Genomic DNA, 19,131 nt, shown 5'->3' with positions numbered 1-19,131 from the left:
GTTGGCCTCTTCGCAGACGGTGCGTGGCGGGGCAGCGGGGTGACAGGGCACGGCGGGGTTCCTCTTCGCGCGGGGGGGGAGGGCTGGACGGCGGTAGGGGCTGGGTCCAGGGGTGGGGCTGGCCGGCGGCGGCGATAGCGGCGGCGGTAGCGGCAGGGAAGGAGAGAGGCGGGCGCGCGGGAGGGAGACAGAGAAAGAGAGAGGGGGGAGACGGCTTGGCCTGTTAAGTGGGCCTTCTTTGTTGTCTGCTAGCAGAAGGCAAAGAGGGCGGCCGTTTAGGGCTGGCCTACGTCTCCTCTTTGCCGTCCGCTGGACGGCAAAGAACCTGACCTAGCCACGCGATGCCCTGTGGGGCCCACCTGGCCCTTTGTCGCCTGCCTTCCAGCTCTTTGGGCAAAGAAATAGCTGACGGCAAATAGCATTTTTGCCATCAGCCCTTTCTTTCCGCCGGCTTTGTGGAAGCAAACGGGAAAGAGCCTCTTTGCCGTCAGCCAGCGGACAGCAAAGTACTCGCGGACGGCAAATAACTGGATTCTAGTAGTGGTCCTCTACTTTGTTGTTGCAAATTTTACGTGGCTGCTAGGGCAAACTATAAGAACCATTCTTATCTATGCAAAATCACAACAGTAATATTCAAGTTGCCTTTTAACCTTCTACAAGGACCGCCTTTGTCAAATCAGATTCAACTAAAGTAGGAGAGACAGACACCCGCCGACCACTTTAATGCAATACTAGTTGCAGGTCAAACAGTGGAACAGGTCTCATGTGCAAGGACATGTAAGGTTGGTTCGAACCGCTTCATCCCACAATACCGCTGAATCCAAATAAGACAAGGGAAGTAAGCAATCTGAACATCAACACCCACAACAACTTTTTGTTCTGCTCATGCATATACATCTACGCATAGACCTAGCTCATGATGCCACTTATGGGAAACAAAGCATGGAAATAAAAAAAATTCCTACGAAACACCCAAGATCCAATCTAGGAGATGCATAGCAACGATAAGGGAGTGTATCTATATACACTCGTAGACCGAAAGCGGAAGCGATATAACTCGGTTGATGTAGCCGTACTCTTTGTGATCCAATCACGGTCCAAACTAATCTAGTGCCGAACGGACGGCACCTCCGAGTACTTTAGCACACATGCGACTCAGTGATGTCTCCTCCTCCTTATGCAGCAAGATAAGGGGGAGAAGTAGATGGGATCTCGATCAGCACAACGGCATGGTGGAGATGGTGGTGGAGTTACTCCATTAGGGATTGACCAACCCGTACCGAGAGAATATGGTGGTAGGAGGGGGGAGCCTGGGAAAGGGTTTAGGGTTCGGCTCCCCTCCTCTCCCTACACTATATATAGGGGCAAGGGTAGGGGGCGCAGCTCTTAGCCCCTCCTCCAAGGAGGGGTGCGGCCAAGGGGGGAGGAGTCCCTCTCCCGTACGACAGATGGGATTCCTCCCTTCCCCCTCAGGGTTTCTTGACCCCCAAGCCACATGGACTCTTGGGGCTGGTGCGCCTGGCCTCACTAGGCCAGGGCGCCCCCCTTCAGCCCATGGTGGCCCCTGGGGGTGGTGGGACCCACTGGTGGTCCCTCAGAACCATTCGGTGGCCCCCGATACGATGTCGGTATTCCCCCGAACTTTTCCAGTACCCTAGAAATGACTTCCTATATATCAACCTTTACTTCGGGACCATTCTAGAACTCCTCGTGACATACGGGATCTCATCTGGGACTCCAAACAACCTTCGGTCACCAGTGTACATATCCCAATACTAGTCTAGCGTCAACGAACGTTAAGCATGCAACCCTACGGGTTCGAGAATCATGCAGTCATGACTGAGACTCCTCTCTAGTCAATAACCAATAGTGGGACCTGGATGTCCATATTGGTCCTAGATATTCAACGATGATCTTTATCGGTTAAACCACAATGTCGAGGATTTTGGTAATCCCGTATGCAATTCCCTTTGTCCGGCTATATGTTAGTTGCCCGAGATTCGATCGCCGGTATCTCCATACCTAGTTCAATCTCATTACTGGCAAGTCCCTTTACTCGTTCCGTAATACAAGATCGTGTGGCTAAACTCATTAGTCACATGAAGCTTCTTGTGATGTTGTATTACCGAGAGGGCCTAGAGATATCTCTCCGTCACACGGAGTGACAAATCTCAGTCTCGATCCATGCAACCCAACAGAGACCATCGGATATACATGTAGAGCACCTTTATGATCACCTAGTTAGACAGTGACGTTTGATAGCACACAAGGCGTTCCTCCGGTATCCGGGAGTAGCATGATCTGATGATCGAAGGAACAAAACGCAAGTCTAAAACGGTGCCCTAAGGGCTGTATTTCTAGGGAAACAGAGGGAAGAAGCTTAGGAATTATCTTGATGTAGTGGTTCAGTAAAGGGCCTGAAATCTGCTTTGCAGATGGCATAGTTGTGGGCGTCAATTAGGTCATTAGCATCCTCTCCGCAGACGCGCGCACACAAACAAGTGAGTCAGTACGTGTGCCCCGGATGGAGATGCACGCACATTACATTACCGTCGGCGGAAACGTTAAAATTGTGTCCGTTCCTTCCCATCCCCTCGTAAATGTTGTGGGACTCGTTGAGTGTAGTAGTAACAGCTGTATGGTTTATCATGAATGCTGGGGGCTAGCGTGCCCGCATATGTGGTTGGATCGTCGATGCAACAGCAACAGCAACCGCCGGTTAATTAGGGCATGTACAATGCATAGCTTCAGGGTGATGCCTCGCATGCCATGTAGGATCGAATATGACGTAAAGTAGGTTCTGATAGGGAAGCAGGATCCTTTCCAGAAGGCGGGTGCTTGAAGAGAAAAAGTGTGGTCCGGTGACAAAAGCTGAAAAGGTTGGAGTGAAAAGTAAAGATGCATGTGTACTAGAGTCTTTATTTTCTGTTTCTTAATGAGGCCCACTAGCGGTAGCTTACATTGGGAAGAAAATATAAATATAGGTGCCTCAAATTACTTTTTATCATGGGGCATATGTATCCATATGCCACCATTGTGCATGCCCTTACTCTTCCGGCCTCTCCATCCTCGATCGTCTTCTTCTTGTGTGTGTTGGTTTAATTGTCCTCTCCGTGGCGGTGTGGTTAGTTCGGGGTCTGGACACGGGGCCGTGTGGCCTGGCGCGCGCGCGTCATTGTCCTAACAACTGGCCTAATTCGCAAATTGGCCGGGCGCGAGCGAGCGGTAGACCTCATGCTTAATTCCTCCCGTTAGTTAGTTCAGGGAGCTCCATCAGGACGGATTATATGCTCCTCCCGCCGTGATTTCTCGTCGGATACGCGCGCGACGTTCCCCGCCGCTCCTAAAGGGACGTCGTAACGGGCAGAACGGCAAGCCTCCTTGTGGCAATGAACCGGCCAGGGGACCAACGCATTCCTTCTCTTCTCGTGAAGCATTTCCTCGCCAAAGCCAAAGCCAAAACCAAAACCAAAACCAAAGGGAAAAAAAAGGAGAAGGCAGTAGAAGCGAACAGGGCTCTGCATGTCCACCTTTTGCTGTGACCGATATTACTCCGACCACTGTTGCCTTCCGTGGCTCTGCAGCATGCCACTTTTCAACCAACAAGACAAGAATACGTGAGCACGTATGAGCGAGTCCTCGCAGTTTGCTACTAGTGCTCCAAAATGTTTCTCCCAACCCAACTTGCACATAGATACTACTAGATCAAGAGGCTAAAAATTCCGTGGGCAGAAGAGATCGCATTTGCCGTTGGGCTGCAAGGTCACAGCAGAGCAAAGAGGCTTGTACGGTACTCAAAACAGCTCACTGATGCATGGCGATGCTGCAGGATACTACAGGGACTCACGGGTCAGGCTGGCTTCAGCTTGGACTGGGAGAGAGCAGAAAAGGCGCAAGAAAAGAATCTTTCAATCACAAACCCCACCTAGTAGTTAAGAAAGAGAAGAAAAAAAAAACCAGGCACATAACAAACAAACTAATCATCATCGCCACTCATCGCCCCGGTGCCTTTATTCTACGCCCAGCTCCTCTTCATCCTCCTCCTCCTCCTCTCTGATTAGTATTAGTATTACATTAACATATTAACAATCAATCGGTGGAGGAAAAAGGAAATCGTCCCATCTTGCGGCACCAATCAATTCATTAATTAATCAACAATACTTATGCAAGCGAAAAGATACAAAGAAAAAATCGGAAATGCTAGCTAATTATCTCTAGTTTTCTTGCGCAGGGAGGGGAGGGCATCACAAATCACATGGCACAGCAGGCAGGGGCAGGAATATGAGTGGAAGCAACCTGCCTGGTAGGTAGGTGAGGTGCGGTGCGGTGCGGCGAGATGATATGCATATGGGCTGGGCTGGGCTGGGCATACACGCGTACACCGCAATGTGCTCGCCAGTCCACCACCTACATATAAACACACCCGCACACCGCTGAAACACAATTACAAACCCACAGACACCTCCAACCCGTTGGTTGGATAGCTCAGCAAGACAAGCGAGCTGAGCAGAGCAAAGCTTGAAACCCCTACCGACACTTCTTGTGCCTCCCAGCCCATAAATCCCCCACGTACTTTACTCGTCATTTCTCGCACCTCCTCCTCCCCTCCCCTACATTCATTCATTGCTTCCTTTTCCCTCTCCCTCTCTCTCCCTGCACATGCTAAAGGCTGCCTCGCCCATTGCCTGAGCGTGGAGAGCTACCTTGCCTGCCTCCCTCCCATTCTTGCTGCTGCTCTCCTTGTCGTAAAGGAGAGTGCGTGCATTGAGGACCACGGCCATGGCGCCAGCGGTGGCCGGAGGAGGCCGCGTGCGGAGCAATGAGCCTGCTGCTGCCGCTGCCAGCGACAAGCCCTGCGTGTGCGGCTTCCAGGTGTGCGCCTGCACGGGATCGGCCGCGGTGGCGTCCGCCGCCTCCTCGCTGGACATGGACATCGTGGCCATGGGGCAGATCGGCGCCGTCAACGACGAGAGCTGGGTGGGCGTGGAGCTCGGCGAGGACGGCGAGACCGACGAAAGCGGTGCCGCTGTTGACGACCGCCCCGTCTTCCGCACCGAGAAAATCAAGGGTGTCCTCCTCCACCCCTACCGGTACGTGCAACAAAACTCCCTATATCTGCGTCATAGTAACAATTACTACTTACTATTTCATACTTACTGTAATAAGTATTTATTTATTATTACTCTTTTGCACAACAAGTCTAAAATGATTAAACCAACAAGCACCACGCCAAGGTTGACAGTCCGGATTATTTGATCTTGACCGGTGGCGGTGCTCATGAAGATTACTAGTATCGCTAGTACTCCTAGGACTAGTACTAGTAGTAGCATTGTCTGGTCGGTGTTAATCACAGTAAAAAATAGTTAATTAATGTAAACCTGGATTAAAAATTGATAAGTCCGAGACAGGTCACGTTAGAGGCGGGCCAATGATGGCTCGAATCCACCCAAAACAGCGCGTCCCGGTGTGGGCTGTCGGCTCGGTGCGGCGGGGCGCTGGTTCTTCCATTTTATTACTACTAGTCATAGTCACTGCTGCATGGGCCCGCGGGAGGGGACGTTAGCCGTTGGGCCTGCCTGGCAGGTGGGCCCCGGTGGCCACCCTGGCGGCTCATAAATCCTTGCCACTTTAGATAGTAGAGTTAATTAATAAAATGTGGGTGTGCGGGGGGGTTGGCCTCTCTGCAATAGCAATAGGAATCCGAGGTGAAACGAGATGACAGTGGGCTTGGCTTGCACGTGAATCCAAGCCACATCATTAAAAGCCTCGTCGCCATTCTCCCTGGGGACGTCGCAGTGAGAAAGTTGGTTAAACTTTTAGGGTTCGGACAAGATATAAAAGTAAGTAACATGTCCTTTTTTGTCACTCGAGAAACGTAGTATGGTATGGTACTACCTCCGTCCCGGTGTATAAGTCATTCGCGTAGTTCTAGGTCGATAATTTAACTATCTAAATATGTATTATATGTGACAAAAAATATATATTTACAAACTACATCCGTGTGGAAATCTAGTGGTATACTTTTCATGACATATAACACATATTTAATTCCTCAAATCGATGACCTAGAACTACGCGAATGACTTATACACCCGGACGGAGGGAGTAGTATATGAGATTTTTCGGCATCTAGTTATAGATGGATGATGCTACTGCTGGAGCCTGTAGTACGTTAGTTTTTGTTCAGCCGTTTTATGGGGAGAAAACGAGAAGAAGATTATCATGTCATAAAAAGGAGGAGAAGCAAAAGAGGTGGTGCCACCGCATGAATGCCTTTTTCCCCAGAAGAATGCGTGAGTCATGTTGGCACCGAGAAAAGCCATATTAAAGTGGCAGAGTTACAACTCAGAAGAAATGCGCGTGTCCCCTCAAAGAAGAAGAAGAAGAAATGCGCGTGCTAGATAAACACTACTACTAGGATATGTGAAGTGCACTCGGCACAACATCTTCAAAGCACTCCAAAGATTAACAAGAAAAAGATTACTCTTACTCCAAAGTACTCCTACTAGTGGTAGTAACGATTAGCAGGAGAAGGTTCCAACGACTTTTTGGCGCCAATAGCACAAATAAAGAAGAAGAAAAAAACTTACTAACGAGAAAAGAGGCCCATTAATGGAGCAAGGAATCCAGCGGCACCACCTCTGGCCCGCGCACGACGGACGGGTGAGGGAGGGGCCCGGGCCTACTGACAGCAGAGGCATGTCGGTGCTCATACACGGCGCCGTTTGCTGCCAAGTGTGCCAGCTCACACTCATTGACTTGCCAGCTCCCGCCTTGGCTGTCAATGAGAACATGATACCCTTCTCTCTCTTTCTCTCTCTCGCCTTTTGGCATTTGCAAAAGAAATTAGAACTAGCTGTCTGATAGGGAAAAGAAATGCAAAGGGCGCATGTTCCCTCCAATAATTGCACCCAATCATCTACCAACATACTCGATTAATCCAAACATTTTTTTACTAGTAAGAGTGAGTTGATGATGAAGTGTAACTGACGGTGAATGTGAATAATGCAATGCAGGGTGCTGATCTTCGTCCGTCTCATCGCCTTCACCCTGTTCGTGATCTGGCGTATCTCCCACAAGAACCCTGACGCCATGTGGCTGTGGGTGACATCCATCTGCGGCGAGTTCTGGTTCGGCTTCTCCTGGCTGCTGGATCAGCTCCCCAAGCTGAACCCCATCAACCGCGTGCCGGACCTGGCCGTGCTGCGGCAGCGCTTCGACCGCCCCGACGGCACCTCCACGCTCCCTGGGCTGGACATCTTCGTCACCACGGCCGACCCCATCAAGGAGCCCATCCTCTCCACCGCCAACTCGGTGCTCTCCATCCTCGCCGCCGACTACCCCGTGGACCGCAACACATGCTACGTCTCCGACGACAGTGGCATGCTGCTCACCTACGAGGCCCTGGCTGAGTCCTCCAAGTTCGCCACCCTCTGGGTGCCCTTCTGCCGCAAGCACGGGATTGAGCCGAGGGGCCCGGAGAGCTACTTCGAGCTCAAGTCCCACCCCTACATGGGGAGAGCCCAGGACGAGTTCGTGAACGACCGCCGACGCGTCCGCAAGGAGTACGACGAGTTCAAGGCCAGGATCAACAGCCTGGAGCATGACATCAAGCAGCGCAACGACGGGTACAACGCCGCCAACGCTCACCGGGAAGGCGAGCCCCGACCCACCTGGATGGCCGACGGCACCCAGTGGGAGGGCACCTGGGTCGACGCCTCCGAGAACCACCGCAGGGGCGACCACGCCGGCATCGTCCGGGTCAGTACTTACTATTCTTATTATCACTACCATTTACTTACTCCTACTTACTGTCTCTTTCCTACTAGAGTACATGTCTGCATGCATGCATGCTGCTGTTGTTGGAATCTTGGTTAGTAGTTAGGGCCTCGTTATTAGGGCATGTACAATGCATAGCCTTAAGGTGATGCCTCGCATGCCATGTAGGATCGGATATGACGTAAAGTAGGTTCGATAGAGAAGCGGGATCCTCTCCAGGAGGCGGGTGCTTGAAGAGAAAATATGTGGTCCAGTGACAAAAGCTGAAAAGGTTGGAGTGAAAAATAGAGATGCATGTATACTAGAGTCTTTATTTTTTATTTTTTAATGAGGCCCACTAGTGATAGCTTGCATTGAAGAGAAAAAATTAATGTAGATGCTTTAAATTACTTTTTGTCATGAGGCATATGTATTCATATGCCACCATTGTACATGCCCTTAGTGGCCATCTGATGTGATGCCTGCCTGCACTGCTGTGCCGATCCAAGGGAGATTTTGACAGAATGGACGTGGTGATAGTCGAGAGTGCAACCACCGGCCGGCCAGCCAAGCACACTTGTGGACAGACATGGAAGAGAACATGCATGCTTCTCTTCTCGCATCCGTCCTGTGGCCACCAACGTGTGGTTCCACTCATTCATGCTGTGACTGGGAATGGTGGTTGGGGTGGTCCTTTCCCCCCGACACCACTACAGCCTCCACTTTATGACCCATTTAATTCAATTCACCGGCCCTGCTTCTTTGTTAACTGCCTCAATCATTCATCACTTTACTCTGCCCAACTCTTAACCCTGTCTGTAGTAATAATTAATTACTCCAACCACTAATCACCCTAAGGTACCCCATAGTAGTAGTAACACTCCAGTAAGAATCATTTGACCTTTTATTACTATGGAGCAGTAACAGCTAAAATTAACCATGTCATTCATTTAACCTTGTTTTTTTTACTACCACTATCTGCCTAAGCTCAAGTTGTGATTTATCCGCAAAAAAGAAAAAGAGTCAAGTTGTGATTGTACTACTAGTGCAAGAGGAATGGAGTGCTGACAATGGTGTGTGTGCAATGGATGCAGGTGCTGCTGAACCACCCGAGCCACCGGCGGCAGACGGGCCCGCCGGCGAGCGCTGACAACCCACTGGACTTCAGCGGCGTGGATGCGCGTCTCCCCATGCTGGTGTACGTTTCCCGTGAGAAGCGCCCCGGACACGACCACCAGAAGAAGGCCGGCGCCATGAACGCGCTCACCCGCGCCTCCGCGCTGCTCTCCAACTCCCCCTTCATCCTCAACCTCGACTGCGACCATTACATCAACAACTCCCAGGCCCTCCGCGCCGGCATCTGCTTCATGGTGGGACGCGACAGCGACACCGTCGCCTTCGTCCAGTTCCCGCAGCGCTTCGAGGGCGTCGACCCCACCGACCTCTACGCCAACCACAACCGCATCTTCTTCGACGGCACCCTCCGTGCCCTCGACGGCATGCAGGGCCCCATCTACGTCGGCACCGGGTGTCTCTTCCGCCGCATCACCGTCTACGGCTTCGACCCGCCCAGGATCAACGTCGGCGGGCCCTGCTTCCCCAGGCTCGCCGGGCTCTTCGCCAAGACCAAGTACGAGAAGCCGAGCCTCGAGATGACAATGGCCAAGGCCAAGGCCGCGCCGGTGCCCGCCAAGGGGAAGCACGGCTTCCTGCCTCTGCCCAAGAAGACGTACGGCAAGTCGGACGCCTTCGTGGACAGCATCCCGCGCGCGTCGCACCCGTCGCCTTACGCGGCGGCGGCTGAGGGCATCGTGGCCGACGAGGCGACCATCGTGGAGGCGGTGAACGTGACGGCGGCGGCGTTCGAGAAGAAGACCGGGTGGGGCAAAGAGATCGGGTGGGTGTACGACACGGTGACGGAGGACGTGGTCACCGGGTACCGGATGCATATCAAGGGGTGGCGGTCACGCTACTGCTCCATCTACCCACACGCCTTCATCGGCACCGCACCCATCAACCTCACGGAGAGGCTCTTCCAGGTGCTCCGCTGGTCCACGGGCTCCCTCGAGATCTTCTTCTCCAAGAACAACCCGCTCTTCGGCAGCACCTACCTCCACCCGCTGCAGCGCGTCGCCTACATCAACATCACCACCTACCCCTTCACCGCCATCTTCCTCATCTTCTACACCACCGTGCCGGCGCTCTCCTTCGTCACCGGCCACTTCATCGTGCAGCGCCCCACCACCATGTTCTACGTCTACCTGGGCATCGTGCTCTCCACGCTGCTCGTCATCGCCGTGCTGGAGGTCAAGTGGGCCGGGGTCACCGTCTTCGAGTGGTTCAGGAACGGCCAGTTCTGGATGACGGCAAGTTGCTCCGCCTACCTCGCCGCCGTGTGCCAGGTGCTTACCAAGGTGATATTCCGGCGTGACATCTCCTTCAAGCTCACATCCAAGCTACCGTCGGGAGACGAGAAGAAGGACCCCTACGCCGACCTCTACGTGGTCCGCTGGACGCCGCTGATGATCACACCCATCATCATCATTTTCGTCAACATCATCGGATCCGCGGTGGCCTTCGCCAAGGTGCTGGACGGCGAGTGGACGCACTGGCTCAAGGTCGCCGGCGGGGTCTTCTTCAACTTCTGGGTGCTGTTCCACCTCTACCCGTTCGCCAAGGGCATCCTGGGGAAGCACGGCAAGACGCCAGTCGTGGTGCTCGTCTGGTGGGCATTCACCTTCGTCATCACCGCCGTGCTCTACATCAACATCCCCCACATGCATAGCTCGGGAGGCAAGCACACAACGGTGCATGGTCACCATGGCAAGAAGTTCGTCGACGCAGGGTACTACAACTGGCCGTGAGGTCCCTGTCCACTGTCCACGACTTTGCCGCCGCGCATCCGGACAAGATGACCTGAGACATGAAACAACAAGTCATCCACTCAACAGTGCATGCATCAATCTGATCGACAAGCAGAGCCCGCCAAAGTTTGCATTTTTTAATTTTTTTCTTCACTTTTTTGCCCGTTTCTTTTTAGTTTTGTCCAGAAAAAAGATGGTGTTGATTTGATTTAGTTCTTAATTACCTGTGGTAATTAATTATGTACTTAATTATACATTACGCCAAGAACAAGGGAGACGACTTAGCGGGTACGGGATGTACATGCTCGACGATGTATAGAGATGAGAGAGGCTGGGAGTGCTGGGCCCGTGGGGTGGAGGGCGGTATTCTTTTAGTAGTATTATATGGAAACAATAAATTTAATTTCATTAATTCGTGCATGTGTTCACCTCCCTGTCGCCACTGATGTCTTTTTGTCAGGGAATCTACTTATAGTATATTTATGCAAATATACACAATTATTACTTCGTCCAACAATAATAGTACTACTTACCGTCTAATTGCTTGACAGTAGTGGGAGACTGATGATTGAGCCGGGCATGTTCTCTTCATTATGTTAGCTTTATTCTGTCCCACTATGTGTTACCGAATACTCTCTCCGTTCTAAAGCTCTTATCTTAGATTCGTCTAGATACATATGTATCTAATATTGAAACGTGACTTGTACATTCATATTTAGACAAATCTAAGAAAGAATTTTAGGACGGAAAGTATTTAACTTGTATAAAGCTGGAAGCGATGTGATCGATCTGAAGTTGCACTGTTAATGTTCCTGATCTACTTTCATTGTGGACGTCAGAGTTGGGCGTATCCTCCGCATTCCACATCTCTTCGACGAAAAAACACCATCTATAAAGGGATAATTGGTGTCGTGTTCTTATAGCAACGTATCATGGTTGATAAGATTGTCTTATCAATTTAGCTGCATTTTTTTTGAAAAGGGACGCTTTATTACTTAAAAGGTTTAAGCGTTACATCCGGCCTATGCATAACTAAGATGCATACAGTCAAACAAAGTCCTCTTATACAAACAAAAAAAATAAAAAGGCAGAATACCAAAACATATGTAGAGTCTGTATAACGCCTAAAGCGGAGGTGGGTCAATTCTAAGATCATGTTGCCACCCATGTTGGGTAAAATTACCCCTCGCCGTATCCTCCAATCGTGTACAACCCCCCGCGTAAATAGGCCTCGATTCTCCACGCGTTGTAGAGAGGACCATAAACGAAGATTCTTGGTACATATGTAGATAACTTGCATTAGAGAAGTACTTTTATCGTTAAAAATCTTATCATTTCTACATAGCCAAAGCGCTCAAATAACAGCAAGCGCTCCCACCTTAAGAAGAGTTCTAAACCTGTGATCAATCCCATGTAACCAGTTGCCAAATACATTAGCAACACTACAAGGAGAATACAAGCTAGAAGCTATCTGGATGACTCACTATATAGACCGAGCCAGTTTGCATCGGAAGAATAAATATTTTATTGTCTCATCATGATGACAAAAAACGCAATGCGGACTTCCATGCCAATTCCCCTTAATAAAGTTATCTTTAGTAAGAATGACTTCGTGACGAAGATACCATGCAAATATTTTATTCTTAAGAGGTATCTTCATCTTCCAGATCTTCTAGTTATTATCAACTAGCACATCAGACTGGATTAACGCTCTATACATAGACTCCAGTGAGAATTGTCCATTCCCATGTAGGTTCCATCGAAATACATCAGACAGATGTGACAATTGCATCGTGGACAATCGTTGAAGCAGGATGTACCACTATTGGAGTCTGGATTCAATTAAATCTCTTCTGAATGTCACATTTGGTGGAAATGATTCCATTACCATGGCGATAGTATCACCTTGTGACACATAATGTTGTATAGAGCCGGATATTATTCCCAAAGTGTGGCATTTTCTAGCCACTTGTCCTCGTAGAATCTAATTTTCGAGCCGTCCTTAATTGAGAAGGATCCATAGGAGAAGAAATGTTCCTGCATAGTCATTAGACCCGCCTAAAAGTGAGAATCTCCAGGCTTCCAGTATACTTGGGATACCACCTTGGAACCCACATAGTTCCTCCTCAGGAGGGTTTTCCATACACCATCTTTCATCAGTAGTTTAAACAACTATTTGCCGAGGAGGGCCCTATTCTTAACCTCAATGTCATGAATGCCCAACCAGCCTTGGTCTTTGGGACGGCAAACCACACTCCATTTAGCCAGTCAATATTTCTTTCGCTCGCTATCTCCATGCCAAAAGAATCTTGATCGGGAATAATCCAATCTGTGTAAAACTCCTTTTGGCAACTGGAAGAAGGGAATTGTTGGGGAACGTTGCAGAAAATAAAAAATTTCTACGCATCACCAAGATCAATCTATGGAGTCATCTAGCAACGAGAGAGAGGAGTGCATCTACATACCCTTGTAGATCGCGAGCGGAAGCGTTCAAGACAACGGGGTTGAAGGAGTCGTATTCGTCGTGATCCAAATCACCGATGATCCTAGCGCCGAACAGACGGCACCTCCGCGTTCAACACACGTACGGTTGGGGAAGACGTCTCCTCCTTCTTGATTCAGCAAGGGGGAAGGAGAGGTTGATGGAGATCCAGCAGCACAACGGCGTGGTGGTGGAAGGAGCGGCGATCTCGGCAGGACTTCGCCAAGCTCAGCGAGAGGGAGAGGTGTTACGGGGGGAGAGGGAGGCGCCAGGGGCTTGGGTGGGCAGCCCTCCCTCCCCCCTCTTTATATAGGGGCCCTGGGAGGCGGCCACCTAGAGATCCAATCTCAAGGGGGGGGGGGACTTGCCCCCCCCCCCAAGTCAGGTGGGGCGCCCCCACCCCCAGGGTTTCCAACCCTAGGCGCAGGGGGAGGCCCAAGGGGGACGCACCAGCCCACCAGGGGCTGGTTCCCTTCCCACTTCAGCCCATGGGGCCCTCCGGGATAGGTGGCCCCACCCAGTGGACCCCGGGACCCTTTTGGTGGTCCCGGTACAATACCGGTGACCCCCGAAACTTTCCCGATGGCGGAAACTGGACTTCCTATATACAAATCTTCACCTCCGGACCATTCCGAAACTCCTCGTGACGTCCGGGATCTCATCCGGGACTCTGAACAACTTTCGGGTTACCGCATACTAATATCTCTACAACCCTAGCGTCACCGAACCTTAAGTGTGTAGACCCTACGGGTTCGGGTGACATGCAGACATGACCGAGACGACTCTCCGGCCAATAACCAACAGCAGGATCTGGATACCCATGTTGGCTCCCACATGTTCCATGATGATCTCATCGAATGAACCACGATGTCGAGGATTCAAGTAATCCCGTATATAATTCCCTTTGTCAATCGGTACGTTACTTGCCCGAGATTCGATCATCGATATCCCAATACCTCATTCAATCTCGTCACCGGCAAGTCACTTTACTCGTACCGTAATGCATGATCCCGTGACCAACCACTTGGTCACATTGAGCTCATTATGATGATGCATTACCGAGTGGGCCCAGAGATACCTCTCCGTCATACAGAGTGACAAATCCTAGTCTCGATTCGTGTCAACCCAACAAACGCTTTTGGAGATACCTATAGTATACCTTTATAGCCACCCAGTTACGTTGTGACATTTGGTACACCCAAAGCACTCTTACGGTATCCGGGAGTTACACGATCTCATGGTCTAAGGAAATGATACTTGACATTAGAAAAGCTCTAGCAAACGAACTACACGATCTTGTGCTATGCTTAGGATTGGGTCTTGTCCATCACATCATTCTCCCAATGATGTGATCCCGTTATCAATGACATCCAATGTCCATGGTCAGGAAACCGTAACCATCATTGGTAAACGAGCTAGTCAACTAGAGGCTCACTAGGTACATGTTGTGGTCTATGTATTCACACATGTATTACGATTTCCGAATAACACAATTATAGCATGAACAATAGACAATTATTATGAACAAGGAAATATAATAATAACCATTTTATTATTGCCTCTAGGGCATATTTCCAACAGTCTCCCACTTGCACTAGAGTCAATAATCTAGTTACATTGTGATGAATCGAACACCCATAGAGTTCTGGTGTTGATCATGTTTTGCTCGCGGAAGAGGTTTAGTCAACGGATCTGCGACATTCAGATCTGTGTGCACTTTACAAATATCCATGTCTCCATCTTGAACATTTTCACGAATGGAGTTGAAGCGACGCTTGATGTGCCTGGTCTTCTTGTGAAACCTGGGCTCCTTGGCAAGGGCAATGGCTCCAGTGTTGTCACAGAAGAGAGTCATCGGCCCCGACGCATTGGGAATAACTCCTAGGTCGGTAATGAACTCCTTCATCCAGATTGCTTCATGTGCTGCCTCCGAGGCTGCCATGTACTCCGCTTCACATGTAGATCCCGCCACGACGCTTTGCTTGCAACTGCACCAGCTTACTGCCCCACCATTCAAAATATACACGTATCCGGTTTGTGACTTAGAGTCATCCAGATCTGTGTCGAAGCTAGCGTCGACGTAACCCTTTACGACGAGCTCTTCGTCACCTCCATATACGAGAAACATATCCTTAGTCCTTTTCAGGTACTTCAGGATATTGTTGACCGCTGTCCAGTGTTCCATGCCGGGATTACTTTGGTACCTTCCTACCAAACTTACGGCAAGGTTTACATCAGGTCTGGTACACAGCATGGCATACATGATAGACCCTATGGCCGAGGCATAGGGGACGACACTCATCTTTTCTCTATCTTCTGCCGTGGTCGGACATTGAGCCGAGCTCAATTTCACACCTTGCAACACAGGCAAGAATCCCTTCTTGGACTGATCCATATTGAACTTCTTCAATATCTTATCAAGGTATGTGCTTTGTGAAAGACCTATGAGGCGTCTCGATCTATCTCTATAGATCTTGATGCCTAATATGTAAGCAGCTTCTCCAAGGTCCTTCATGGAAAAACACTTATTCAAGTTGGCCTTAATGCTGTCCAAAAGTTCTATATCATTTCCCATCAAAAGTATGTCATCTACATATAATATGAGAAATGCTACAGAGCTCCCACTCACTTTCTTGTAAACGCAGGCTTCTCCATAAGTCTGCATAAACCCAAACGCTTTGATCATTTCATCAAAGCGAATGTTCCAACTCCGAGATGCTTGCACCAGCCCATAGATGGAGCGCTGGAGCTTGCATACCTTGTTAGCATTCTTAGGATCGACAAAACCTTCCGGCTGCATCATATACAATTCTTCCTTAAGAAGCCGTTAAGGAATGCCGTTTTGACGTCCATTTGCCATATCTCATAATCATAGAATGCGGCAATTGCTAACATGATTCGGACGGACTTCAGCTTCGCTACGGGTGAGAAGGTCTCATCGTAGTCAACCCCTTGAACTTGTCGATAACCCTTAGCGACAAGTCGAGCTTTATAGATGGTAATATTACCATCCGCGTCCGTCTTCTTCTTAAAGATCCATTTATTTTCTATCGCTCGCCGATCATTGGGCAAGTCTGTCAAAGTCCATACTTTGTTTTCATACATGGATCCTATCTCGGATTGCATGGCTTCAAGCCATTTTTTGGAATCTGGGCCCGCCATCGCTTCTTCATAGTTCGAAGGTTCACCGTTGTCTAACAACATGATTTCCAGGACAGGGTTGCCATACCATTCTGGTGTGGAACGTGTCCTTGTGGACCTTCGAAGTTCAGTAGCAACTTGATCCGAAGTACCTTGATCATCATCATTAACTTCCTCTCTAGTCGGTGCAGGCACCACAGGAACATCTTCCTGAGCTGCGCTACTTTCCGGTTCAAGAGGTAGTACTTCATCGAGTTCTACTTTCCTCCCACTTACTTCTCTCGAGAGAAACTCTTTCTCCAGAAAGGACCCATTCTTGGCAACAAAGGTCTTGCCTTCGGATCTGAGGTAGAAGGTATACCCAATGGTTTCCTTAGGGTATCCTATGAAGACGCATTTTTCCGACTTGGGTTCGAGCTTTTCAGGTTGAAGTTTCTTGACATAAGCATCGCATCCCCAAACTTTTAGAAATGACAGCTTAGGTTTCTTCCCAAACCATAATTCATACGGTGTCGTCTCAACGGATTTAGACGGTGCCCTATTTAAAGTGAATGTAGCTGTCTCTAGAGCGTATCCCCAAAATGATAGCGGTAAATCGGTGAGTGACATCATAGATCGCACCATATCCAATAGAGTGTGATTACGATGTTCGGACACACCGTTACGCTGAGGTGTTCCAGGCGGCGTGAGTTGTGAAACGATTCCACATTTCCTTAAGTGCGTACCAAATTCGTGACTTAAATATTCTCCCCCACGATCTGATCGTAAGAACTTTATCTTTCGGTCACGTTGATTCTCTACCTCATTCTGAAATTCCTTGAACTTTTCAAAGGTCTCAGACTTGTGTTTCATCAAGTAGACATACCCATATCTACTTAAGTCATCAGTGAGAGTGAGAACATAACGATAGCCACCGCGAGCCTCAACGCTCATTGGACCGCACACATCAGTATGTATGATTTCCAATAAGTTGGTTGCTCGCTCCATTGTTCCGGAGAACGGAGTCTTGGTCATTTTGCCCATGAGGCATGGTTCGCATGTGTCAAATGATTCGTAATCAAGAGACTCCAAAAGTCCATCAGCATGGAGCTTCTTCATGCGTTTGACACCAATGTGACCAAGGCGGCAGTGCCACAAGTATGTGGGACTATCGTTATCAACCTTACATCTTTTGGTATTCACACTATGAATATGTGTAACATCACGTTCGAGATTCATTAAGAATAAACCATTGACCAGCGGGGCATGACCATAAAACATATCTCTCATATAAATAGAACAACCATTATTCTCGGATTTAAATGAGTAGCCATCTCGTATTAAACGAGATCCAGATACAATGTTCATGCTCAAAGCTGGCACTAAATAACAATTATTGAGGTTTAAAACTAATCCCGTAGGTAAATGTAGAGGTAGCGTGCCGACGGCGATCACATCGACCTTGGAACCATTCCCGACGCGCATCGTCACCTCGTCCTTCGCCAGTCTCCGCTTATTCCGCAGCTCCTGTTTTGAGTTACAAATATGAGCAACCGCACCGGTATCAAATACCCAGGAGCTACTACGAGTACTGGTAAGGTACACATCAATTACATGTATATCACATATACCTTTGGTGTTGCCGGCCTTCTTGTCCGCTAAGTACTTGGGGCAGTTCCGCTTCCAGTGTCCGCTTCCCTTGCAATAAAAGCACTCAGTCTCAGGTTTGGGTCCATGCTTTGGCTTCTTCCCGGCAACTGGCTTACCGGGCGCGGCAACTCCCTTGCCGTCCTTCTTGAAGTTCTTCTTACCCTTGCCTTTCTTGAAACTAGTGGTTTTATTGACCATCAACACTTGATGTTCCTTTTTGATCTCCACCTCCGCTGATTTCAGCATTGAATATACCTCAGGAATGGTTTTCACCATCCCCTGCATATTGAAGTTCATCACAAAGCTCTTGTAGCTAGGTGGGAGCGACTGGAGGATTCTGTCGACCACCGCGTCATCCGGAGATTAACTCCCAGTTGAGATAAGCGGTTGTGCAACCCAGACATTTTGAGTATGTGCTCGCTGACAGAACCATTCTCCTCCATCTTACAACTGTAGAACTTGTCGGAGACTTCATATCTCTCGACCCGGGCGTGAGCTTGGAAAACCATTTTCAGCTCTTGGAACATCTCATATGCTCCGTGCTGCTCAAAACGCTTTTGGAGCCCCGGTTCTAAGCTGTAAAGCATGCCGCACTGAACCAGGGAGTAATCATCACTACGCGACTGCCAGGCGTTCATAACGTCTTGAGTTGCTGGGAAAACGGGTGCTTCACCTAGCGGTGCATCTAGGACATATGCTTTCTTGGCAGCTATGAGGATGATCCTCAAGTTCCGGACCCAGTCCGTATAGTTGCTGCCATCGTCTTTCAGCTTGGTTTTCTCTAGGAACGCGTTGAAGTTGAGGGCAACATTAGCGTGGGCCATTTGATCTACAAGACATATTGCAAAGATTTTAGACTAAGTTCATGATAATTAAGTTCATCTAATCAAATTATATAATGAACTCCCACTCAGATAGACATCCCTCTAGTCATCTAAGTGATCCATGATCCGAGTCAACTAGGCCGTGTCCGATCATCACGTGAGACGGACTAGTCATCATCGGTGAACATCTTCATGTTGATCGTATCTTCTATACGACTCATGTTCGACCTTTCGGTCTCTTGTGTTCCGAGGCCATGTCTGTACATGCTAGGCTCGTCAAGTCAACCTAAGTGTTTTGCATGTGTAAATCTGGCTTACACCCGTTGTATGTGAACGTTAGAATCTATCACACCCGATCATCACGTGGTGCTTCGAGACAACGAACTTTCGCAACGGCGCACAGTTAGGGGGAACACTTTCTTGAAATTATTAT

At 49.3% G+C, this 19,131-nt stretch overlaps 1 protein-coding gene across 1 annotated transcript; it reads left to right on the top strand.

Moving 5' to 3' along the window:
* The first annotated feature begins 4,436 nt into the window (after nt 1–4,436).
* On the top strand, nt 4,437–11,050 carry LOC123160297 (probable mixed-linked glucan synthase 6). The gene is made up of 3 exons (XM_044578099.1): nt 4,437–5,090; nt 7,017–7,761; nt 8,853–11,050. Exons 1-3 carry the CDS (start codon nt 4,780–4,782, stop codon nt 10,620–10,622), a joined length of 2,826 nt encoding a protein of 941 aa, XP_044434034.1. The 5' UTR covers nt 4,437–4,779; the 3' UTR covers nt 10,623–11,050.
* Nucleotides 11,051–19,131: the final 8,081 nt, after the last annotated feature.

The sequence above is a fragment of the Triticum aestivum genome, chromosome 7B (genome assembly GCF_018294505.1).
Source record: "Triticum aestivum cultivar Chinese Spring chromosome 7B, IWGSC CS RefSeq v2.1, whole genome shotgun sequence".
NCBI classification, from domain to species: Eukaryota; Viridiplantae; Streptophyta; class Magnoliopsida; order Poales; family Poaceae; genus Triticum; species Triticum aestivum.
The sequence above is the reverse complement of the archived record's forward strand: the minus strand, read 5'-3'. Positions and strand labels throughout refer to the sequence as shown.